Source organism: Mandrillus leucophaeus, unplaced genomic scaffold, assembly GCF_000951045.1.
Source record: "Mandrillus leucophaeus isolate KB7577 unplaced genomic scaffold, Mleu.le_1.0 Scaffold21, whole genome shotgun sequence".
NCBI classification, from domain to species: domain Eukaryota; kingdom Metazoa; phylum Chordata; class Mammalia; order Primates; family Cercopithecidae; genus Mandrillus; species Mandrillus leucophaeus.
Window position 1 is genome coordinate 2540637 of NW_012102143.1, and position 25123 is coordinate 2565759.

Below are 25123 nucleotides of genomic sequence, written 5' to 3' on the forward strand. Positions count from 1 at the left end.
TTGCACATACACAGTTTCCTGAATGCTGAATTTCAATTTCGTTGAATTTTTGCAAAAGAGCATGGGGCAATGAACCAAGAATGGGACAGGGAATCTGATCCTTACATTGTCTCTGGCCATTTATGAGAAAATGAGCACATGACACTGCCATTTTGAACTTCCATTTCCTCATATTTAAAAGGAAGTCTGTGCTATAAGATCACTAAGATCCCTCTGAATTTAAAAATTCAGAATTTTTAAATCTGGGAGGAGGCATAATATAATTGAACCCAAAGTATTAGCTTTCGTATGAATATGTAAAAATATTACCATGTATCTTGACTGATAATACAATCTCAAAGACAAGCTTCCCTGTACTTTTCAGGGCTATTTTTCAGCCCAGTACCCCATGGATGACTTCACGAGAGACCCTCTGTATATCCTGGACAACAACCACACGCATTTGCTGCTCGTGGACAATGGCTGTCATGGACATCCCACCGTGGAAGCAAAGCTCCGGAATCAGCTAGAGAAATACATCTCTGAGCGCACTATTCAAGGTCAGTGGTTAGGAAGTAGGACACCAGACATGTACAATAACCACAGCAGCCACAGCATCAACAACAATCGCTACCAACTATTGAGTGATGCATGAGAAACACACCTGATCAGGTATTTTTATTGCCAAAGAACTGTTATTTCTCTTCTTTTTTCAACACACCAGGAATGCTTCTGCCAGGGTCATTGTGGTATGTACCCTTCAACATGCTGAAGGCAATGATAAGTACGGCCATCTTCCACTGTAGTTTGTCAGTAACAAGAGCTGGCTGTCTTCTTCTGGTAGATACCATTTAAGAACAAATACGATCTGCGATGACAAATATGAGTTTATGAAACAATGCAATTAGCTAGGAGAGAAAAGATAAAACAAACCTACTAGTTTAACAATGGTATGGTTTACTTTTTTTGAATCTTGGCTACTTCTGAGTAACAGAAAACAGTCGTCTCAAGAGAAGAATGTGATAGTTGAGTGAAAGCCATTATTTGCCATGGTTAAATGACATGTAGTTTCTCTCTTCCTGTGGACAGGGTGTTGAGATATGTCCTGCCGTAGAACAAGATTACCTTGTGATTTAGTGATAGACATAATGGCAGGAACTTGTTGGAGATGTTCTCAATTATTTTCCTTTCACAATAGGACATACACGAAGGAAGAAACTATATATGCAATAAACTCTGTTGAAAGACCACTAGTTATGCCAAGTTCTCATTCACTCAAGAAAACATAGGATTATGCAAATGAGTGAGAGCATCATTATTATAAGGATAAACTTAAACCTAGTTTAATTTATAGGTGCAAAGGTAAATAATGCATGGGCTTTAAATATTTAAATATGTATTTTAAGTATCAATGACAAATTGCAACGTGACCCATGTCATGCTATTACTAGCGTGGGGCGAAAACACTCATCCGTCTTTAATGAGTAGATAATGTTCAAGTCCGTGAGATGTGAAGCTATCTCTCCACACCATGGCTCACAGGGCAGAAGCTCTTGGTTCAACTTTTCACAGTGGTAGAGGAGTATTTCCAATGAGCTCAAAATATCCTTTACTTTTTATATTTTACAGATTCCAACTACGGTGGCAAGATCCCCATCGTGTGTTTTGCCCAAGGAGGTGGAAAAGAGACTTTGAAAGTGAGTCCTGATTTAGTTTTCTAGAAGGTTGGTTAATAAACCTATCCAACAAATTTGTATTTTCAGGGATTTGGGCTCATCTAATCTAACCTAGTTCATTTTACTACAGCAAGTAGGTAGTGTTTTCCCTCCACATACCGTTCCCCTCACAGACTCCGGTTGTTCCTCAGTCAAGAAGATTTGGGAGGAGAATTTCAGTGACATGAATAACCTGTGTACTTGGTGTTGGCCCTGACAATCAACCTGCCAAAGAGAAGAGGTGACAGTAACTCAGGAGACTTAAAGATTGTAACCAGCATACATATGAGAAAGCTATGGCCACCCCGTCTACATTGAGATGAGCTATGATCGTACACACACAGATTGCCCCCAAATCAAATGTTTCCAGACCACCTAAGGCCCATTTATATGCCATGTGGGGATACAGGTATGTCGCGTGATGGAATCCCAAACCCTAAGTGATTCTGAGGTCATGGAAACTTCTTGAATGTTTCTGCACGTGCACTATTGAGCAACTGAGCAGGAATTTGACTTCCCAGCCGATCTGTATGGACTCATGACTGAGTTCATCTTGCCTGCAGCCAGGCTTCTGTGTGACGTTTTTGTTTGTTTGTTTGTTTTTGTTTGAGAATCCACTTGAATCAAAAGCTTTTATTTATTTATATTTTTATTTATTTGTTTTTAGCTTTTTGGTTTAGGGGTACATGTGTAGGTTTGATGTACAGGTAAATTGTATGCCATGGGGTTTGGCATGCAGATTATTTTGTCACCCAGGTAATAAGCATAGTACCCCGTAGGTAGTTTTAAAAAACAGTTAGTGTGACTGCATTTTAGTAAGTATTGTAAACAATTTTCAAGGAATAGCACAAGAAAGTCATTTTTAACTCATCTTTTTCATGAATTTCCACAGTGATTTGCATATTCCTCCTTTTACACATCCTATTTTACCTCTAAGACAGGGAATAGATTAAAGATACCTGTGACCCTCGAGCTTTCATCAGAGTAAATCCCTAGAGCTAAAAGTAAGTGCTGGCAAAGTTATCTGGAATCATCATCTAGTACTTCTCATTATTCTTTTATGTAACAATGGTCTTTTTCTTCATCCATTCAACAGATATTTGTTGAGTATCTACTATGAGATTTACAATTGAGACCATGGTTAAATAAAAATCTTCAAGGAAACATTAAAACAGAGATTTTTTTCAGTGTGTGTCAGTGTATTAAAACCTTTTTATGTCTAGTGTTCCATTATTGGAACGCTAAGCATGTGGGAGTTATTTATATCCTACTGCTCAAGGTCATCGCCAAGGTGATCACCAAAAATTCAAAAAATTGCAACTTCCAGCATAAATGGCTCGAATCTGAAAAAGCAGCCACATCAAAGAGGAAGAGGGGTGGAGAAAAAGTCAGTGAAATACGGTTACATTTATTATCTTACCAGAGCAAATATTAGATTTGGAATGAAGATTTCTTGGCCTAGGGTGTAGGGGGAGACTGGAGAGCTGCTGCTGGTCTAGGGCACTGCATTTCTACAGCAGTTTCCAGTGCTGTCTGCTCAGCCAATTAACAACCTACAGTAGCGGGGATAGGAGAGGTGAGGGGAACTAGGAGAAAATACCCAGCCAGGGCTGGGCACTGTAGCTCAGGCCTGTAATCCCTGCAGGATTACAGGGAGGCCGAGGCGGGTGGATCACCTGAGGTCAGGAGTTCGAAACCAGCCTGGCCAACATGGCAAAGCCCCGTCTCTACTAAAAAATACAAAAATTAGCTGGGCACAGTGGCAGGTGCCTGTAATCCCAGCTATTCAGGAGGCTGAGGCAGGAGAATCGCTTGAACCCAGGAGCTGGAGGTTGCAGTGAGCCGAGACTGCGCCATTGCACTCCAGCCTGGGAGACAGAACAAGACTTAGTCTCAAAAAAAAAAAAGAAAAGAAAAGAAAAAAAGAAAGTACCCAGCTGGTGCCTCTGCATACCTTCCTGGTTCAGCCCCCATCAGCACACCCACGACCACCAGTGATGCAGACACTTGAGGCACACAGAGGGACCCCAGCCTGCTCTGTTACTGTCACCCTCTGTGGTCTCCAATCATGGCACCACACATCTGGCTTTCTGCGTGATGTCTTCTCTAAGGAAAGCACTCAGACCTAAAAACAAGTGCTTTTCAATTTCTTTTGTACCTCCAGGTAGATCACTGTATCTTGCTGTCCAGTGATTAAAATCCTTAAAATATGATCCCCCTCTGCTGACCTCTGCAGTTATTATAAAGGTCATAAAAGTGTGCTAGATGTTTATCCAGAAAGAAGATATATTTTTATTCATTTTTAATAACAGGGGCAGGGGAAATTATTTGAGGAGGGAAATGTGTGAGTAAACATCACATAAAACATGTGGTTGCTGTTTTTAAGCTATTTTCGTACCTTAAAAGTATGAGTATTGGTTACTACTAACCTATTTCAGATAAGCTATCAACAATAATGCTGAATACAGTCTTAATACGTGCCACTCAAATCTATTATGTCAGTACTTGGAATGATCGATTTTGTGTACAGGGATATTTTAAAGCACTTATCCATGGAAAACTTGAGCTAGTCATATGTGTTCTTATTATGGAACTCGTTGTGGGTACAAGATTTCATAAAACAGATTACATTTCTTATTCATAAAGCAATTGCCAACTTTTGATTTGCTTCTGAATTAAAATAAAAACCCCAAAGGAAAAAATGTAGGGATGGGTCCATGTGTTTTTACCAGCTTGGCTCAGAACCTTAGTCCGGAGCTGGGTTCTATGGACCAAGGTCTCTTTGATCTGCCTGACTCTGTCTCCTTCCTCCAGGCCATCAATACTTCCATCAAAAGTAAAATTCCTTGTGTAGTGGTGGAAGGCTCGGGCCAAATCGCTGATGTGATCGCCAGCCTGGTGGAGGTGGAGGATGCCCTGACATCTTCTGCCGTCAAGGAGAAGCTGGTACGCTTTTTACCCCGCACGGTGTCCCGGCTGCCGGAGGAGGAGACTGAGAGTTGGATCAAATGGGTGAGTTGTTGGGACCATGTCCGGAGGCTGAGAAAATGAGACTAGTTTGTGAGAAGGGAGAATGCCTTAAACGCCCAACTCCACCAGCAGCTGCACATATTCGATGTTTTCTCCGTGCCTTTCAGACTCAACAGGTGACTTGCTGGAAATTGAAGTTCAATAAGTTACATGGCTCGCCAAGTGTATGATATTTCTACTTGAGATATTGCATTTTTCAGAGTTTACTGAAAAAGGGAAAACTGATGGTTTTATACGAATGTTCTTACTGGGACGTTGTAATATCTTATTCAAGTCCAGGAGAGAGATAGACACAAGACTCTGGCAAAAAGAGATAAACATATCAGCCTTACTGATGATGAAGGCAAAGTTGAAAGAGGTGGCTTGAGGTGCAGAACATTGGACCTGCATATGCTAAGTCTCAGAATAAGACAGATGAGCCCACCCTGACACAGGCAGCCCCGGATACCTGCTGACCTCCCTGCTGGGCTAGACATGGAGGCTGCAGACCAGGGCACTAGTACTTTGCAAGGAGCAAAGCCCAGTGAGAGAAGGAGAGGGCTGGCTGGGCAAAGCCAATATTGCTTCCCAACCCTGAGTAGGGCTAAGTGAAAGAGTGGAGATTGACCAGGCAGCTAATTGTGATGAGGCTTCTCCCTATGGAATTCTGTTGGTTGGGAAAAGCAGCACTCCCTTTCCAAAGTGCTTATATATTTTTGATTCTCTAGGCATTCATACCTAACTACTTTGAGTCAGTTCTGAACATATAAACAGGGCTGGGTGCAGTGACTCTTGTCTGTAATCCCAACCCTTTGGGAGGCCAAGGCCGGAAGATCGCTTGAGGCCAGGAGTTCAAGACCTGCCTGGACAACGTAGTGAGACTCCGTCCCTACAAACAAACAAACAAACAAACAAACAAAAATTACCCAGACACACAACTCTAGTACCAACTACTTGGTAGGTTGAGGTGGGAGAATCACTTGAGCCAGGGAGTTTGAGGCTGCAGTGAGCTGCTAGCCATTGCACTCTAGTCTGGGTGACATAGTGAGATCCCATCTCAGGAAAAAAACCAAACCAAACAATCAAGAAAAGCATATAAACAGGCCATTTCCAAAGTATACATATCAAAGTAAGACACTACGTATTGATTGCTTATTGATTACCACTCTCAACGTCATTTCCTGTGATGGATGGAATAAATTCAGTGGTCAGTTCAGGGATCCCCATAGAGGAAGAAACAGATGACTCCTAATTTATCCACCAAAGACGGCCCCAGGTCCACACTTCAGTGACTTTCCTCTTACTCCTTGTACAAGCTGGCTTACCAGGTCTTGACCAGGCCGTGTCCAACGAACAGAGGCCATCTGAAGGGTTACCACACCCTTTATAAGGGATTTTGATTTCAGCTTCATGAAAACTGTTACAAGCAACTCATCTGAAATAGGCTAAAAGGCATATTGTACCGTCTTTGATTATATTATCCTTTCTGCAATTCATAGCTAATTCATATTCATACTGAATATGCTAATGATATATCATAATTATAAGCACGTCAATCAGAAGACATATATCAATAATAAAAATTAGTCTGGAATTTTAATTAGGCACTCATATAGGGCTTTGCAATTGGTACAGATTTCCCAAAAGACCAAGCTCAAGAGTGGGATTATTAATTAATGAATGTATACATTCAGGCAAATATTAATTAGGCAACTTTCCAGGGCAGTCCTGGGTGACCTCACTGACTATGTGGACAAGCAGCCCCAAACCTGGACTCCCAGTTTCTTGACCACTCTAAGCGACGCATTATACCTCTCCCACTGGACTCACACCTTCCTCTCCTAAAAGCCACCACGGTTATTCCCCCATGCCTATTTGTCAACTTCTCGAGAACTTGACCCTTCACAGTTTTCCAATCTATCAACCGATCTAGATATCATTCATTCATTTATTCATCTTTAACTCTCATTTATTAGTTTATTCAGTAGATATTTGTTGAGCACATACTGTGTGCCAGGTTCTGAAACAGGCACTTCAGAAAGAATTGCATACACAACAGAAACAGTCTGTGTTCTCATAGACAAAACAGAAGTTGAAAAAAGGTTTATGTCGAGGGATGACAGTACAATGCATTCTGTAATTGCAAGCTGAAATGGGTGTTCAGAAGAAAGGTAACATGGATACAGAAAGGCAGGTGCTGAGGGAGCCTGGATTGGTGTGGGGCTTTCTGGAAGGCTTCCTGGAGAAAGTGACATGGGAGCCAAGATCTGAAGGATGGAGAGAGTTAATGACGTGGGGGCTGGGGTTGTGGTGGTGGTGGGAACTGCATGTGCAAAGGTCCTGAGGTAGGAGGCATGCCTGAGGAGTGAAAGACGGCCATGAGGGTGGAAATGGTGAGTGGGAGCTAAGAACTTGTGAGGGCCCAGCCCAGGAGGCTCCTTGGGCCCTGTTTGGTCTTGTTCAAGGGTAATGGGATATTGTTAAAAGGTTTGAAGCAGGGAGAAAACGAGATGGGAGTTGTGTTCAGGAGAGCTCACTCTGGCAGCAGTGGGGCAGAGGATGGAGGAGGCAGGAATATGTGGAATGGAGTCCCAGCTAGGAGGCCCCTGTGGCCGTCTCTGGGGTCCATCAGTTTACTTGATATCCATATTCATTTTCTTCTTCTTCCTTTTTATTTCAAAGGAAAATAAAAATAACTCCTTGGTACTGCCCACCTCCCCTTGTGCCCCAGAATTTGGGGACCTTCAGCCCTGCTGCCTGCCTGTCAGTCCTAGCTGGAGCCCTATTCTTCAGCCTGAACAAAGGCTGCAGGGAGATGAAGAGGGCCTTTCCTTCATGCTATCATTCCCGTCCACCCTCTCCTCCAAAATCTCCACGGTTTATCTTTTCCTGCAGTTTTCATTGATTTACTCATCAACTACCTGCGTGCTTTGAACTAAGACCTCCATCCCCACCTTTCCCAGGCAGCTGCAGCCTCAAAAGTTCGCCTTCTAATTTCCAAATCCAAGGGCTCTTCTTGCCATCTTCAAACAGCTAGATCCTGAGACTTCGTCTCCCACCCAGCGGAGCCTCTGCAGTTCCAGATCCTTATTTCCAAATGTCGCCAGGGAAGCCCACCATTGCCTCAAACTCAGTCTAATGGAAACCAGACTTGCTCCCTTGGCTAGAAGGGGCCCTACTCACCAAGCTCCTGCTGGGCTCGCCAGTGCTCGTAATCTTGGAATTACGGGGTTCTTTACTTTTTAAAATGTCTTAAAGTTAAACATTACAGAAGAATAACAAAGGACAATGTAGAAAATTCTTAATCTTTTTCTCCAGTTTCCAAGTCTTCTTTCTTGTTTGCATTTGAGCTTTTATTTCCTATCGTTTAAATCTTTATGGGCACACTTGGATGGTGTCTACGGTCTTCTATTGTCCCTTCTTGATTTACTCGGTCGTTTAATAACTGAGCATCTGCCATGTGTCAGCTTTGTGACACACACACATGCACACACGCACGTGCACACAGACGCACACATGCCTAGTCAAATGAGGCTCTCAGCTTTTTGATAGGGGCTTTTTGATACGGGTGCTCTTATATAACCGGTACTTTATTCTCACTGTGGTCAAGGACTCATTACAATTCCGAAATGAGAAGCTGATCTGGAACTCCACTACAGGTGGTCTTTTTAAAAAAGATCTCTCACAAAAAGAAAGAAGTTTATGCTCCTCATGCCTAAAATCTGTTGGCTGACAACTTTGTTCTTTAATTTCACCAGCTCAAAGAAATTCTTGAAAGTTCTCACCTATTAACAGTTATTAAAATGGAAGAAGCTGGGGACGAAATTGTGAGCAATGCCATCTCCTATGCTCTATATAAAGGTGAGTAAAAAATAGCTCCTTTTGAAGTGTCAGCTTTGTGTTGCCTTCTGTGGCTTTTCATGAGGTACATTTCTTTTATAAAACAGCTTTATTGAAAGGCAAGCTTGTGCTTAATTTTGATGATCTTAGATTGGAAGCTGGAATAACTACATTTGCCCAAGTGAGGTGAATCTCCTTGGTTGTATGTATTTGGTAGAATAATAATTTTTATGTCATTAAAATACTGGTCAAATACAATCACAGTTGTCTCCAAAGAGCTTTTTCTAACAGTGGTTGAAAATAGTTTTTTATTGGGCCTCAGATTCCTTTGAGAATATGGCAGAACTATAGGTCTTTCTCCTAGCATTCTACATATTTGTACACATATGCACATATACTTCACACATAAGTAATTTTGCATTTAATTTCAGGAGTTTACAAATTTCCTGAAGCTTATGAATGAAACTCAGGTTAAAATATTCTCATTCAGGATCTTTGCTGCTTTAGAATTCCATAAAGTGGATGTTACCCATAGTAAATAGATCCTGGGTTGTCTAGACTTGAATTTGTGACTGATAAATGTAAATTAGCTAGAGTAGAGCTAGGCACATTGGAAGTGCAATTAAAGCATTAGCAATTTATTAGAATCATTCTTATTGTACTTGCCAGACATTTGGTTATAAAGATATTTATTAAAATGGAATTACATCTGTACAGATACATAGATGCAGAAAATATTAGCTCTGGAAAAGACAAGAATAACAATGTTGTAAGGTGGCTTATTGTTTCATAGATTTAGATGTAGCATAAGTCAGATATGGCCTTGAAATATAATGCTATGGAATCTGAATCTATGGGAAAAACCTTAATATACCATTATTATACCGTTAGGATATTCAATGGAAAAACGTTACTGTAGCCTGAGTTGATCCCCATTATAAACTTTGGGACATACAGGATGTGATTAAGAATGAGTGAAGATAGAGTGAAGGACAGTTTGAGTGTCTGAATGTAAAAGAACATGCTCAGCATCACCTGTGATAAATAGCTCTGATAATTGGCCACACTGAATGGTTCTGACTCTTATTTCTGGGCCTTTGGTGAGTTGAGTCTTTTCCTGCCCTCTTACAGCCTTCAGCACCAATGAGCAAGACAAGGATAACTGGAATGGGCAACTGAAGCTTCTGCTGGAGTGGAACCAGCTGGACTTAGCCAATGATGAGATTTTCACCAATGATCGCCGATGGGAGGTGAGCACGAAGCTCTCCTGGGTTATTCTAGTGTTGGGTCTGGACAGTGGTCTGGGCAATGGCTGGTTCATTTCCAGCAAGATTCAATGCTGAATCTCTTAAAGGATTGTTCTATTCCGGAATATCAGGTTTGGTGAGTCTTTATTTCCTTGTCTGCAGCATGGGGTCATAACATTGACTTAGTAGGTTTGTTGTGAAGAGATAATAAAAATAAATGGTCTAAAATAATATCAACTCCACAATGCCTTCAGCCACAACATGAGGGTGATTCCCCATATGGGTGCAGAGATGCAGATCTCCTCCTGGATGTGCGTGGGCAGAAGTATGGGAAAAATATATGTTGGATGATTGAAAGTAGCTTAACTACAGATCAAGACGGCAGCACTCTTGCTCCCTGCCCCCACCTGCCTAGCCAAGTTCTGATTAGATAACTGTCCGTAATGAGATGCATAAGAGACAAAGAGAACAACTTGACTGACGCTCCCCGGTGAATGTCTTAGAGCAGGGTTACAGGTCCATGGCCTGTTAGGAACAGCAGGAAGTGAGCAGTGGGCAAGCAAGTGAAACTTCATCTGTATTTACACCAGCTCCCCATTGCTCGCATTCCCGCCTGAGCTCCGCCTTCAGTCAGATCAGTGGTGGCGTTAGCTTCCTATAGGAGTACGAACCCTATTGTGAACGGAGCATGCGAGGGATCTAGGTTGTGCGCTCCCTATGAGAATCTAATGCCTGATGATCTGTCACTGCCTCCCATCACCCCCAGAGGAGCCCAGAGTTCCCACTGAGTCTGCATTATGAGCATAGTACAATTATCTAATTATATATTACAATGTAATAATAATAGAAATAAAGTGCACAATAAATGTAATGCTCTTGGATCATCCCAAAACCATCCCCCCAGCCTGGTCAATGGAAAAATTGTCTTCCAGGAAATCAGCCCCTGGTGCCAAAAAGATTGGTGACTGCTGTCTTAGCGCTAGAAACCAGGACTCCCCTAGCCATATGAGCACCTTTAATATGGAAGTTGCACATGCAATAAAAAGCATTTTTTTTTCTTTCCAGCAGACTGCATTTTCTCACTTTTCAATGTGATTAGTGTTTTAGGATTGCATTTTCCAGCAGTATCCTCCTGTGTACAACTAAAGTGCGGTCAGCCCTAGGAGCCTTGTTCAATGACAATTATTATGAACCATCACACTCAGTTTTATAAGGCTGCTTCTTTGTTTTCGGCTTTTCCAAATTAATTTCAGTCTTTAGGGGACCATGATAATATATGTACTTTTATACATGTATGTATAGATTTGAAGGTGCATATATTTCATAACTTTCATTCTTGGCAGACAGGGTCAGAAAACACTTTCAGGCCTATTGTTGTGTAATCAAAGAATAAGACTCGATTTATATTAACATGCTATCAATTTTAATGAGAACAGCATAAATAAAGTCATGGCTTATGAATTTTTAAATTATTCATTCCTTTAGCAAACATTATCTTGTGTATGGTGTTTGCAGTACAATGAACTCTGCTGCACATTGCAAGGCTTTAATTAGTGGAAGGAAAGTGGAACTATAAGTAGATCCAGTCAATTGATTCATAAATGAATTACTGTGTGTGAAATATTCTATTTAAGTGAGGTCAGATGGTACAAATAAACTTAGGCACGTCATGAATGGTACATTTAATTTTATTAACTCAGCTAAAGATGGTTAAGGGTTAAGGGCACAATGGCTAAGGAAATGGACTCTGGAGTCAGCCCATTTGCATGACTTTGGGCAAATTATTTAACCTCCCTATGCCTCAGTTTCCTCCTACAGTGGCATGTTAGAGCCAGCTTGTATTGACTGACAAGAGCCAACTACTAAATTTTTAGAGATTTCTGAGTTGGTTGTTAAATACAGTCATTATTAATCTGTTATCTTTGGCTGCTCGTAGTGGCTCATGCCTGTAATCCCAGCACTCTGAGAGGCCAAGGTGAGAGGATTGCTTGAGTCCAGGAGTTTGAGATCAGTCTGGACAACATGGCAAAACCCCATGTCTACCAAAAAAAATATGTATATATATAAATTTACTGGGCGTGGTGGCACACACCCGTAGTCCAGGCTACTTAGGTGGCTGAGGTGGGAGGATTGCTTGAGCCCAGGAGGTGGAGGTTGTAATGAGCTGAGATCACACCACTGCACTCCAGCCTGGACAACAAAGCCAGATCTTGTCTCAAAATAAACAAACAAAAAAACCCAAAAAACAAAAACCAAAAAAAGTGAATTATTCAAACTTAGAATTACATAGATTTTATAGAATTCTATAGAATTTTACAAAGGTAATCAATAATCAAAACATATCATTTTCTAATTATTTGATTACATTTACTATTACCTTTGCTCTGAAGGCCAACTGTGTGTATTGTATGTGGAAGCTGGAGACGCTATATGATAGTGAGCCACTCCACATCTCTTCCTGATTCTGTGTTTAGTGATGTCACATTGGTAGCTGAAACTTGGCCACAATGGAAGTATTTACACCGTAGGAATCAGAAAACACGACAAATCAGGGCTTCTGTTTTCTTTGAGAGAGCCAGTGGTTCAGTGTTTACCAGTACCCAACCGCTCATCTGAAAATGGAGATGACGATAATAGCAGTACTTATCTCCTTGGGCTGTTACGATGATTAAATCAGATAATGTTTCTAAAGTGCTTAGAGCATTGGCACATGTGAAGCATTATTTGTTTTAAAATAAAAATCTCTGGAATACTGATAAATTGCCCCAAGCAATTTCCCTATGTGTGTTCACTTGCCCGTCACACCAGTCCGCAGCATGAATGATCCCCTTTGTGGTTATGAAATCAGGGCCTCATCGGTATCATGGCAGGGGGAATTGCTGATAGTTTTTTGAGGGCCTGGTCTGAACTTGCATCTCTGAGAGGAATTTAACCTGTGTTAGCTTATTTCATCCTTGCAACCATCTATTTCTTAGAAGAGCAAACTGAGGCTCAGAGACACAATATTCCAGGTCACATGGCTGGAAAATGGTAGACTCAAGGTTTGAAAGCAAAGATGTGACTGGCGGCAAAGCCTCTTCCCATATGCTACTGGTTCTCAAGGTGTGAGTCCTGGACTGGTGGCAGCCTGGGAATAGCCTTGGCACTTGCTACCTTGCAAATCACCAGGCTCCACTTCAGACTTACAGAAATTCCAATATTGACTCCCAGCATTCTGCAGTTACCAGGCCCTCCAAGTGCTTCTGATTAAAGTTTGAGAACCACTGCCCTATGCTAGCGAGTGTGTGACCAGTGGAAAGGCCAATGGATTTAGAAAAGAAAAGTGAAATGCTGGACATGAGGAACACTTCCTTAAAGGACAGAAGAGAAATCATAGCTGCCATCTTTCCAGAGGTAGCCCCCTCTTCCCCTGCTGAACCATGCAGGATCCACAATGTGGGGACTCAGGGGACCCTTGACAACTCCTTCTCTAAGCAATGTGTGATCCCCATGAGACCAACATTAGGCAGGAACAAAACTCATTAATGCTGCCGTGGGCAGAAGACATCCACCTAGACCAGGTATCAGGCACACAATGTAAGAGAATAAGTGGGCCTGTAGGTCCGAGGGAGGAGTGGTAGGGACTCTGGGGAGCTGGAGATCCAAGGCTCTGGGAAGCAGCTGCCCCTTGGCTCCCACTGATGGTTCCCATGTTGTTGGAGCTGCTGGTTTTTACTCTTTTTTTTGGGGGGGGGCGGCGGGGGATGGAGTTTTACTCTTGCTGCCCAGGCTTGGAGTGCAGTGGCACGATCTCGGCTCACTGCAACCTCCGCCTCCCGGGTTCAAGCGATTCTCCTGCCTCAGCCTCCAGAGTAGCTGGGATTACAGGTATGTGCCACTACATCAAGCTAATTTTTGTATTATTAATAGAGATGGGGTTTTACCAGGCTGGCCAGGCTGGTCTCGAACTTCTGACCTCAGGTAATCTACCTGCCTCAGCCTCCCAAAGTGATGGGATTATAGGCATGAGCCACCATGCCCAGCTTATTTTATTTTATTTTATTTTTGAGATGGAGTCTCACTCTGTCACCCAAGCAATTTTGGCTTGCAATTTTGCAATTTTGGCTCACTGCAACCTCTGCCTCCCAGGTTCAAGTGATTCTCCTGCCTCAGCCTCCCAAGCAACTGGGATTACAGGCACCTGCCACCACACCTGGCTAACTTTTTTATTTTTAGTAGAGATGTAGAGATGAGGTTTCACCATGTTGACCAGGCTGATCTCGAACTCCTGACCTCAAGTGATCCGCCCACTTCGGCCTCCCAAAGGGCTGGGATTACAGGTGTAAGTCACTGTGCCTGGCAGCTTTTACTCTTGAGATTTTAATGCTAGAAATGTGGATTTTGATGAATTTTCTAATTTTTAAATGTTGGCAATGGAATAAAATTGTGAGAAATGCTATGGAGGACACACAGAACACGACTGAGAGCTGCAGTGGCCTGTAGTCCACTGGGTTGTGTCTGAAGGAAACATTGATGATCCTTTTTTTTTTTTTTCTTGAGATGGAGTCTTGCTCTGTCACCCAGGCTGGAGTGCAGTGGTGTGATCTTGGCTCACTGCAACCTCTGCCTCCTGGGTTCAAGTGATTCTCGTGCCTCAGCCTCCCAAGTAGCTGGGACTACAGGTGCGTGCCACCACACCTGGCTAATTTTTTTAAATTTTTTTTTAGTAGAGATGGGGTTTCACCCTGTTGGCCAGGCTGGTCTCAAACTCCTGACCTCAAGTGGTTTTCCCACCTTGGCCTCCCAAAATGCTAGTGATCTTTCTTAAGATTCTCCGTAAGTTCCTGTGGGCTAAGTTTTGTCAGAAGCCCGGAAAGTAGAGCTAGAGACAGATAACAATCAAGTATTATTGTCAAGTGTTCCAGTGACTTATTGGTATGTAACATGACCAGACATTGGCTTGGTGGCATGTGGTTTGCATATAGTTTGATGCATTCTATTTTAACACCTGTATTTGAGAACGCAGTCACCATAATAGAAGGTTCCTGGGCATCTGTGAAGGGCAGCAGATCCCACAGTGCAGTGTAGAGACAGCGGTGGTGGCTGGGTCGTAACTGGTATCCACTGTTGACTTCAGAGAGGTGGTTCCAGCTATACTACTACCCCCACACCCCCACCCTCTGATTGAGTGTTTCCTCTATGTCTGATACTGGGGAAAATTTTTGACCAATGTCATCTCTACATGGGTGTATTTATCTCTACTTTAGCAAGGAGGTAAGTCACAACCAAATTCACATCTAGCTGAAGACAAAGATTTCACCATGCCATTCCCCTGTTTAGAGGTTTGAACTGTAATCCTCTGTTGTGTTAAAATGGAAAAAAGATACATTTTATTCTCAAGACAGGATTGAAAGAGAAGTTGAAGGTATTATTACTCTGTGACTGGAAATACGGTGCTGCTGAGGAAGAAAAATGCCTAGTGTTTTCTTTACCGTATTTGTGTAGTGTTGTTAGTACTGTCGCTGTTCTTTCTCCTTAGTCTGCTGACCTTCAAGAAGTCATGTTTACGGCTCTCATAAAGGACAGACCCAAGTTTGTCCGCCTCTTTCTGGAGAACGGCTTGAACCTGCGGAAGTTTCTCACTCACGATGTCCTCACTGAGCTCTTCTCCAACCACTTCAGCACCCTTGTGTACCGGAATCTGCAGATCGCCAAGAATTCCTATAATGATGCCCTCCTCACATTTGTCTGGAAACTGGTTGCAAACTTCCGAAGAGGCTTCCGGAAGGAAGACAGAAATGGCCGGGACGAGATGGACATAGAACTCCACGTAGGTACTGGGAGAGTTGCCTGCTTGAATTCTCGGATGTTTTGAGGCTTCCCTCACAAGATATCTCCATTTTCCCTACTCCCTGTCTTGTTGCCATAAAATACTTAATACATTGACATTGTTAATTTTTTTTTAACTCCGTTTACTTAAGATAAGGCGTCTGTCTACAGGGTGAGTCTCTGCTATTTCTAATGTCTTGCTTTGTGTTCTATACTATACTATATTTCAGACTAGTTGCAGTTTTTCTTTTTTCTTTTCCTTTTCTTTCTTTTTTTTGAGACAGAGTCTCGCTCTGTCACCAAGGCTGGAGTGCAGTGGCACAATCTCAGCTCACTGCAATCTCTGCCTCCTGGGTTCGAGCAATTCTTCTGCCTCAGCCTCCCAAGTAGCTGGGACTACAGGCGCCCGCCACCGTGCCCGGCTAATTTTTGTATTTTTAGTAGATACGGGGTTTCACCATGTTGGCCAGGCTGGTCTCAAACTCCTCTCCTCGTGATCTGTCTGCCTCGGCCTCCCAAAGTGCTGGGATTACAGGCGTGAGCCACCGTGCCCAGCCTCTTTTTTCTTTTCTTTAAGACAGAGTCTCACGCTGTTGCTCAGGCTGGAGTGCAGTGGCCCGATCTCAGCTCACTGCAACCTCCGCCTCCCAGATTCAAGCGATTCTCCTGCCTCAGCCTCTCAAGTAGCTGGGATTACAGGCGTGAGCCACCATGCCTGGCTAATTTTTGTAGTTTTAGTAGATATGGAGTTTCACCACGTTGGCCAGGATGGTCTCGAACTCTTGACCTCAGGTGATTTGCCTGCCTTGGCCTCCCAAGTGTTGGGATTACAGGTGTGAACCACCGTGCCCAGCCTCAGGTTTTCTTAATTACAGAGCTTGGTGTGGTATACTTTCTGAAGGTGTCTAATAGAGAATAGGGGCAAACAAATAGCTGCATGCTCTTGTCATCCTTCACCGGCCATGAAATGCTTAAAATAGCAGCTCGCATGCTCTTTTGTGAGCAAAGGTGGGAAGTGCATATTTTCAAAGGGATAAATCTGGATATTCACTGGAGACAATTTTGTGGCTGTAACACCTATAATCCCGCAGGACTTCTCATTTTAAGTACAGGAAGGCCCAGTTCCCAATTGCCAGCACCTGTAACTCTTTGCCGACAGTTTATCCTGATCCGAGCCCAGCAGTGTATAAATACCCACACTTGAAGGAGCTGACTTGAAGGTTTGTGCCCTACTCTGGCTCCTAGAGTTGGCTAGTGGGGCTGATCTCTAGTTAGCCACCAAGATAATTGGCTTGATAATGCACCTTTTATTGGGTTCCCCTTTTTTCTGGTATCATGTCCTCAGGTCTCCATTGGTTTCTCTGAGATCACGTCCAAAATAAACTACTTGCCTCAAATCCTTGTCTCAGATTTTTTCTGGGGAAACCCAAACTAGGTCATTATCCTTTGTAATTATGGAATTTTTAGAGTGCGTGTATGTGTGTTGCAAAAATCTAAATGCACTAGGTGTTTGCAGGAATTGGAAGTGTTTAAAGAGCTTCTGTTCAACTATATTCATGTTAAATTTCTCTGCAATATGCATAATATGCCTCATGCATTTTATACATTGGTAAAACCTGTAAAGAAGTTGAAAAGGAATTTATTACATATATCCATTTAGTTGTTTTTCTATCTGAAAAGTTTCCCTTAAAGGTACAGAATGCTGAATAGGAGCTGGGATTCTAAGTGATAGGTTAGGCATCGAATCTTTGAATAACCGTCCAAAGAAATAAGCCACAGTTTTATGTTGGGATAATTGAACTTAAGCCATAGGAAAGTTGGAATCTAGTTTGAATAATTTTTTTCTGGAAGAGAAACAGAGTTACATGATGAGAAGGAATTGCTTTCTCTCAGCCTGTCAGGAGTCATTCTGTTTTCAAATTGCTCTCAAGGCTTTTTTTTCACCCTTTATACCTTTTCATCTAGCTGTACTTTGTCTTTTATGACAGATAAAAGATTTGGTGTCAAAATTAGACCACTCAGTGAGTTGCAGAGATGAAAATCACATCACTGTACTATGAGAATGGAGTCGTGCACAAAGCCACAGAGCCCTCCAAACGTGGGCCACTCTTCTAGGGTTTCCTGATCCCAGAATAGTTACCGTTTGCACATGCTGACCACATGCTCTAACCCCCCAGGACGTGTCTCCTATTACTCGGCACCCCCTGCAAGCTCTCTTCATCTGGGCCATTCTTCAGAACAAGAAGGAACTCTCCAAAGTCATCTGGGAGCAGGTAAGTGCCCAAGTCCACAACAGATTTACACCACATGTATGCTTTGTTTTAACAGTTCTGATCCTCTCAAAATTCACATGCTAATATAAAACATCATCAGTGAAATGGGATGTCTGAGGTCAGATGAACATGGCCTCTGTTCCATGTTGGGAGGGACAGTCCCTGGAAAGTAGTCGGGCTTGGGGGGCAGTCCAGTAGGCACCTGCTTCTCAGGTGTATGTGGGTATGTGATTGTTTTCCAAGTGGATGAGGTATTCACATTTGATTTTAAAAATTAATTTCCAGCTTTATTGCATTATGGACAGGAGGTAGGCCCTATGAAAAATTCCGCTTTGGAAAGTTTATTGAGAATTTTCCTAGTGATTTAGCATGTAAGAACTTTTGTAAATGGTTTATGGACACTCACATTACTTTATTTTGAGAGTTAAGCTTAGATATTGAATATTGAATTCACATACTCAGTCTTAAAGTTACGTTGTTCAAGTCCTCTGTGTTCTTGCCCAGGACCCACTCAATTTTTGAACTAGTCCAGTATGAGAGTGAATTAGACCTCCCACTATCATGGTCTTACTGTCAGTTTCTCATGGCATTACTCTTAATATTTTTATTTGCTAATTCTATGTTCAAGACTATGAACGTATTCAGGTTCCAAGTTATTTTATGTTCATTAAAAATTTTACTTTGAATCATTATGACTAGTTCCTAGGGAGAGTTTAGGGCTCACTGACCCCAGAGCAATTTCCATTTGCACATGTCAGCCACATTCTCTAACCCCTCCCATCAAATTGATTCTACTATTTCCTGCTTTTGCCATGAATACATTCTTGTTGGACATTAATGTTAACTTGACCACTTCAGGGGATTAAGAATTAACCTTAGGCTGGGCAAGGTGGCTCACACCTGTAATCCCAGCACCCTTGGAGACCAAGGCTGGTGGATCACCTGAGGTCAGAAGTTCGAGACCAGCCTGACCAACATGGCAAAACCCCGTCTCTACCAAAAATACAAAAAGTAGCCGGGTGTGGTGGTGGGCACCTGTAATCCCAACTACTCGGGAGGCTGAGGCAGGAGAATCACTTGAACCCAGAAGGCGGAGGTTGCAGTGAGCCAAGATTGCACCACAGCACTCCAGCCTGGGTGGCAGAGTGAGACTCTATCTCAAAAAAAAAAAAAAAAAAAAAAAAAGAGAATTAACCTTAAAATTCTCCACTGCCCTAAAAAGACCAGGGGCTGCACTCTGGCAGCCCTGGGAGCCAGCAAGCTTCTGAAGACTCTGGCCAAAGTGAAGAACGACATCAATGCTGCTGGGGAGTCCGAGGAGCTGGCTAATGAGTACGAGACGCGGGCTGTCGGTGAGTCCACAGTGTGGGATGCCGCGGTGGGTGCAGATCTGCCATGCAGCGTAGACATTGCCGGTGGCACTCACAGGCCAGGTGGTGGAGGTCCGTGGTGTATCCAGGCTCCCCAGCCTGATTGAGGGCTGCAGACCACAAGGTCCGGATGCCACAAGTTCCTTGGTCCTGGCATATACGGAATTTTCCAAGAATGAACGTGGGAAATCTTGGGCTCCCTGATCCCACGGCCACCCAGGGCCATACCCGGGCCCAGTTCTAAGCAACTCAGGGAGCACTGGAGTATTTTTTTAGGGGTTGGGGGGTGGGGTTCTGGATGCCATTACAACAGTGTGACAGGGCTGAGATTTTACCTGACTTGCACACTAACCAGTTAGCCTGCCAGTTTCATACGCACACACTGCCAGAGGACCCAGCCCCTGGGCCTGCGACACTCATGGTTTGTCACTCGTAGCAAAAGCAGCAGCCTCAGTAGCATCTTGGGTTGCTTCCCCTTGCCTCGGTTCCCAAGGGGTAACTCTAATGATGGTTGCGCTGCAGCTCCCTAAAGTTAGGGGACACAGGGCTTCTATCAGGGCTGCAGCTGAGATTACTTATTGCCTGGAGTGGACGAAACTCCACTAAGCATTACTCTCCTGGCATGTCTCAGGATGCCTGACTGCTGTTTGCTATTCAGTCTTTGAACAAAGCTTGTCAGTGCCCTTTGCACAGAGGCCTCGATCATTCAGGAATGTGAGAAATCCGGAACCGACTGCCTCTAAACATCATTTAAAATGAGAATTTCGGGACTGCTCAGTTTTTTCCATTTTCACTTGACAGTTTTGAGTTTGCAACGTGGTATTTGCATCCAGGTTTGTCTAGTGTCTTATCAAATGTAAACATGCTCATGAGTTTAGCTTGTCCGTGTTGGAAAAAAGGTGTCTAATTATTTCTTTTAATTTATTAAAATTTCAAAGCAGTTCATTTCTGGATGGCCTCAATTAGGCAATGGCTCCTAATATTTTTACTTTTAAAAAATTTCCTCTCAGGATCTATACTGCAATTTCTTTGTCTTTAGATCATGAAATGTAAGCACACACTAATGCAGTAGGTCAGTGGTTTTTGTTGTTGTTGTTGTTGTTGAGACGGAGTTTCACTCTTGTTGCCCAGGCTGGAGTGCAGTGGCATGATCTCGGCTCACTGCAAGCTCCGCCTCACAGGTTCAAGCAATTTTCCTGCTTCAGCCTCCTGAGTAGCTGGGATTACAGGCGCCCGCCACCTTGCCCAGCTAATGTTTTGTATTTTTAGTAAAGACGGGGATTTGCCATGTTGGGCAGGCTAGTCTCGAACTCCTGACCCCAGGTGATCCGCACGCCTTGGCCTCCCAAAGTGCTGGGATTACAGGTGTGAGCCACCGCGCCCGGCCTTTTTTCTCTCTGTGCCTTATCTGCCAAACAACCTTGCCAAGAAGACGTAGAGTTCAGATGAGATGGAAGAAGGGCTGCTCTGATTACGGGGGGATGGAAAGAGGGGAGGTGCAGAAGGTCTAGAGCTCTTCTCAGTGGCTGAGGCTCTTCTGCCTGAGCCCAGATGGAAGCCCGTCAAAGAGAGGGACTCCCTGTGTACAATGCAGCTCAATCCAGTGAGCAGGTATTGCCACCTGCTGCCATCAGGAGCTCTGCTGGGTTTGTTGTGCCTTTAGAAAATCCTGCTATTCAGTAACGAATTGTGTTGTGATGGCATTTTCTATGCCTTTTACAAGAATGGACTCACACCCAGGCTATTCTTGGATTCAGGAGTTGGCTGGGGGTGGAAGCAGCACAGTTTCGGTCATGTGCAGCTCTGACACCAGCTTCTCTCTGTGCTGCTGTCGCTGTAGAGCTCTTCACTGAGTGTTACAGCAGCGATGAAGACTTGGCAGAACAGCTGCTGGTCTATTCCTGTGAAGCCTGGGGTGGAAGCAACTGTCTGGAGCTGGCGGTGGAGGCCACAGACCAGCATTTCATCGCCCAGCCTGGGGTCCAGGTAAACCGTGCTCAACCTCGAGACCACGTGGGGCTTTTATGTCAGATGCTATCAGCGGCATTAAAAAATATTAAAAACAAACCTTATTCTCCAATATAAAAGCCATAGAAGGAGTGGTTTGGTGATGATGTGGGAGATGGCAGAGTATAGGCATTGGTTGAAATCCATACTTTAAGAGATGGTGCAGGACAAAGAATATTCTTTGAGTTTCCACTAAGCAAACAACAGCATCGCAATTATGAGCTGCGTCTCTGGATCCCACTGCTTGGGTCTCCATCCGCTGTACCCCCAATGAAGTGTCTGATGATGGGCCAAGTCACATGAGCTCTCCGAGTCTTAGTTTCTTCGTCTGCAAAATGGTGACAGTAGCGGATAAAGGGTTATTGTGAGGATTTAAGGAGATAATATGTGAAAGGCGTTGGCCCTTTATTTAGCTATTGCTACTGCAGTTATTATTAGTAGTGATAGCGGTAGGGAAACTATTGTGAAATGGGTAAAAGCAGTCTTGAGGGTTTTTGCACTGAAGTGAATGAATCGTAGTCTGCACCTGGTGTCTCAGGCTGCAGAGGGGAGCTTTTCATCCACAGTTCCAGTTGTAGAAATGTGGGTGTGAGAAGGGGAGGGGGAAGGGAAGAGATGGAAGGACCAACGCTTGTCAGCCACAGCTGTTATACACAAGGCCATGTTTCATCTTCACAGCACCTGTGGCGATGGGTGTCTTCCCATTTCACTGAGGAGGATGCAGGAGCTCAGAGAGGTTCTGGAATGTCCTTCCAGCTTGCACTGCTGGGAAGTAGCAGCAGTGGGATCGGCTCTCATGTTGATTGCCTGCAACTTTCATGTCATGGACTTTCCATGATATCATACAGCCAAGTGTTTATGAACAAAACCCGCTTAGTACTGCAGCTAAGCTAGGTCAAAGGAGAGCATTGATCTATGACAAGGAGCGCACAGAGAGGGTCTTACTATTGCTCAGTTTTAGCCTCTGCTGCAGTGTAGTGGGTAGAAGTAAGGCTGGTGCTGGAGTCGGGGTGTGCCTGGGAGGTGGTGCTGGAGTCGGGGTGTGCCTGGGAGGTGGTGCTGGAGTCAGGGTGTGCCTGGGAGGTGGTGCTGGAGTCGGGGTGTGCCTGGGAGGTGGTGCTGGAGTCGGGGTGTGCCTGGGACGCTGGGCTGGCTTCCCAGGTGGGCCACACTCTGCTTATGGCTTCCTGGGCCCCAAACCCCATCTTGCGTATGTCCCAGAACTTGGGGCCCTGGGGAGGCTGGTTTTTACTCCTGCCCAGGTTCACAGATCCTGAGGTTTCAATCAGATGCCAGGTCATTCATTTCACTGAAAATCTTACGACCAGGCCACAGGATCACCTGTGGGCCCGGCCAGGGAGTTTCCTTTCAGTAGTCAAGGTGCTGTGTGGCATCAGAATGCTGCCAGTGACCATGGAACCCAACCCAATGCTGTAATTTCTGTGACTGGGGCCTGACAGTGACACTCCGTGATGGCCTGGCATCTGCATCGCCCCAGCAGAATAGGAGAGTGAGGAAGACTAAGCACTACCTGTCTTCCTTGCCCACGACCCCCGCACACCCTCCCAAGAAGCAAACCCCAAAGTGAGGATTTCAATGCAAGGAGTTTATTCTGGAGGTGAACCTGGGAAGCACAGGAGGTGCCAGCGAGACAGGGAAGGGACAGGGACAGACGTGATGTGCTGATGAGGAGGTTGCCACTGTGGGCACCGGGGCTCTGCCTGCCGGGAACCTCTGGGAAACTGTAGAACCTGCTTCATTGTTGCCTGGCCCAGTGCAAAGCAGCCGGCCCTTTACTCACCAACTGCAATTGGTTGTTTGTTGAAAGCTGACACCTTGTTCCAGGACATTAGTCCTCATGGGTCGAGCACGCACCTGGCTGGAGCAGCCCCAGGCAGGGGCCCTCAGAAGCAGCCATCCTCCTCCAAGGGCAGGGCAGGTGCCCAGGGCTGCAGGGGTGCATGTCAGTCCCAGCCCTCCAAGCCACACTGAAAAGGCCCTGGGTTTCCCTTTTCCTCTGCTCCTGAGACACACCAACCTCCTTCTGCTTGACGGGCTATTTTTTGAGAGATGTGGATCCTTTGATGTGGTCGAGTCTATGCTCCCTGCTAACTCTCGGAGCTGCCGTGAGTTTTCTAACTTCCACCTTTGTGGAAGTTCCTTCTATCCCAATGTCAAGGGTTGATTCAGTCTGGGAAGAGCTTTTTCATGCATTTCAGCCTGAATTGACGTCAAGATACCGACAGTCTCCCGCTTCCGAACTTCCTTTTAGTTTCCTGACAAAAGCATCACCTGTCTTTCTCCAGAAATGAATCCTTGGGGACTCTGCAGGTAGTACTGGCTGTGCCTGTGAATTTGTGATCATTGAAGACAAAGGAGCCAGAAAGATACTTGTTTAAACTTATGTAATAAAAATGTGAGTTGGACAAAAAATTCCTAGGTTTATTGAATTTGAACGTACACAACTATTACTTTAAAGTGCACATAATCCAACTCAGAAAAAGAGTTAAAATAAAACCAAGTTTGGCCAGGTGTGGTGGCTCATGCCTGTAATCCCAGCACTTTGGGAGACCAAGGCGGGCGGATCACCTGAGGTTGGGAGTTCGCAACCAGCCTGACCAACATGGAGAAACCCCATCTCTACTAAGAATACAAACAAACGAACAAAATAGCTGGGCCTGGTGGCACACACCTGTCATCCCAGCTACTCGGGAGGCTGAGGCAGGAGAATCGCTTGAACCCGGGAGGCGAAGGTTGCGGTGAGCCAAGATCGCGCCACTGCACTCCAGCCTGGGCAACGAGAGTGAAACTCCGTCTCAAAAAAAAAAAAAACAAAAAATAAGGGCATTAATTGAAAGAGCTGTGTATTTTGGGGAGAGCGTGGGGCAGGGGAGAAAGTCGGCACGCCGTCCTGCATATAATTGTGTTAATGAGGGCTTGTTCTCTTGTCTTTGTTTCCCCGTAGAATTTTCTGTCTAAGCAATGGTATGGAGAGATTTCACGAGACACGAAGAACTGGAAGATTATCCTGTGTCTCTTTATCATGCCCTTGGTGGGCTGTGGCTTTGTGTCATTTAGGTACAAACCGAGGCGCATAATCGTCTGTGTGTGTGTGTGTGCGCGCGCCAGCGTGTGTAGATGCATCCACGTATGTGTGTTCTCCTGTAAATGGTTAAGGAGCCTAGAACTTATGATGTTCACATTGCTGCCTATGAATTTGGTCTGGTTTCTTCCCTGACTTTTCCTGGGTTCCCTCTTAAGTGAGTAGAGGTGGGGTTGTGTCTTTAATATCTGGGGCAGAATGTGGATTTGTTAATGGCAAAATGCCAGGTATTGAATTGGGGTCGGGTCCGTCTTAGGACAGTTTTGATCCCGGTCTCTTCCTCCTGGTTACAAGTCTGTATTTATCTATGTTTAGAAGTGGGGAGGGCTGTGCCCATCCCATGCTTGCAAGGACGCTGACGATGCCCTTATCTCTGGGTCCAGGAAGAAGCCTGTTGACAAGCACAAGAAGCTGCTTTGGTACTATGTGGCGTTCTTCACCTCCCCCTTCGTGGTCTTCTCCTGGAACGTGGTCTTCTACATCGCCTTCCTCCTGCTGTTTGCCTACGTGCTGCTCATGGATTTCCATTCGGTGCCACACCCCCCTGAGCTGGTCCTGTACGCACTGGTCTTTGTCCTCTTCTGTGATGAAGTGAGACAGGTAGGGCAGCCATGACAGCAGGAATCCCCTCGCTTCCTCGGTGGGAGGCATCTTTTTAAAGCCAAGAGGTATAGAGTTGCTTCTGAAGTTCAAAAGTCATTATTTTCCCAAAATAAATGTTCTCTTTAGGTGCTAATCTGTGAATGTGAAGGTGCATTTTCACACCCTTAGT

At 44.4% G+C, this 25123-nt stretch overlaps 1 protein-coding gene across 1 annotated transcript in view; it reads left to right on the plus strand.

Annotated features, from left to right (window-relative positions):
• TRPM8 (transient receptor potential cation channel, subfamily M, member 8) overlaps window positions 1–25123 on the plus strand; it is a 99328-nt gene that overhangs the window by 27313 nt on the left and 46892 nt on the right. The window contains exons 7-17 of the mRNA XM_011980276.1: window positions 365–539; window positions 1609–1676; window positions 4509–4706; window positions 8462–8564; window positions 9675–9793; window positions 15309–15599; window positions 17776–17871; window positions 19094–19223; window positions 21082–21227; window positions 24214–24326; window positions 24735–24951. Of these exons, the coding sequence (XP_011835666.1) occupies window positions 365–539; window positions 1609–1676; window positions 4509–4706; window positions 8462–8564; window positions 9675–9793; window positions 15309–15599; window positions 17776–17871; window positions 19094–19223; window positions 21082–21227; window positions 24214–24326; window positions 24735–24951 (1656 nt within the window). The remainder of the gene's footprint in view (window positions 1–364; window positions 540–1608; window positions 1677–4508; window positions 4707–8461; window positions 8565–9674; window positions 9794–15308; window positions 15600–17775; window positions 17872–19093; window positions 19224–21081; window positions 21228–24213; window positions 24327–24734; window positions 24952–25123) is intronic.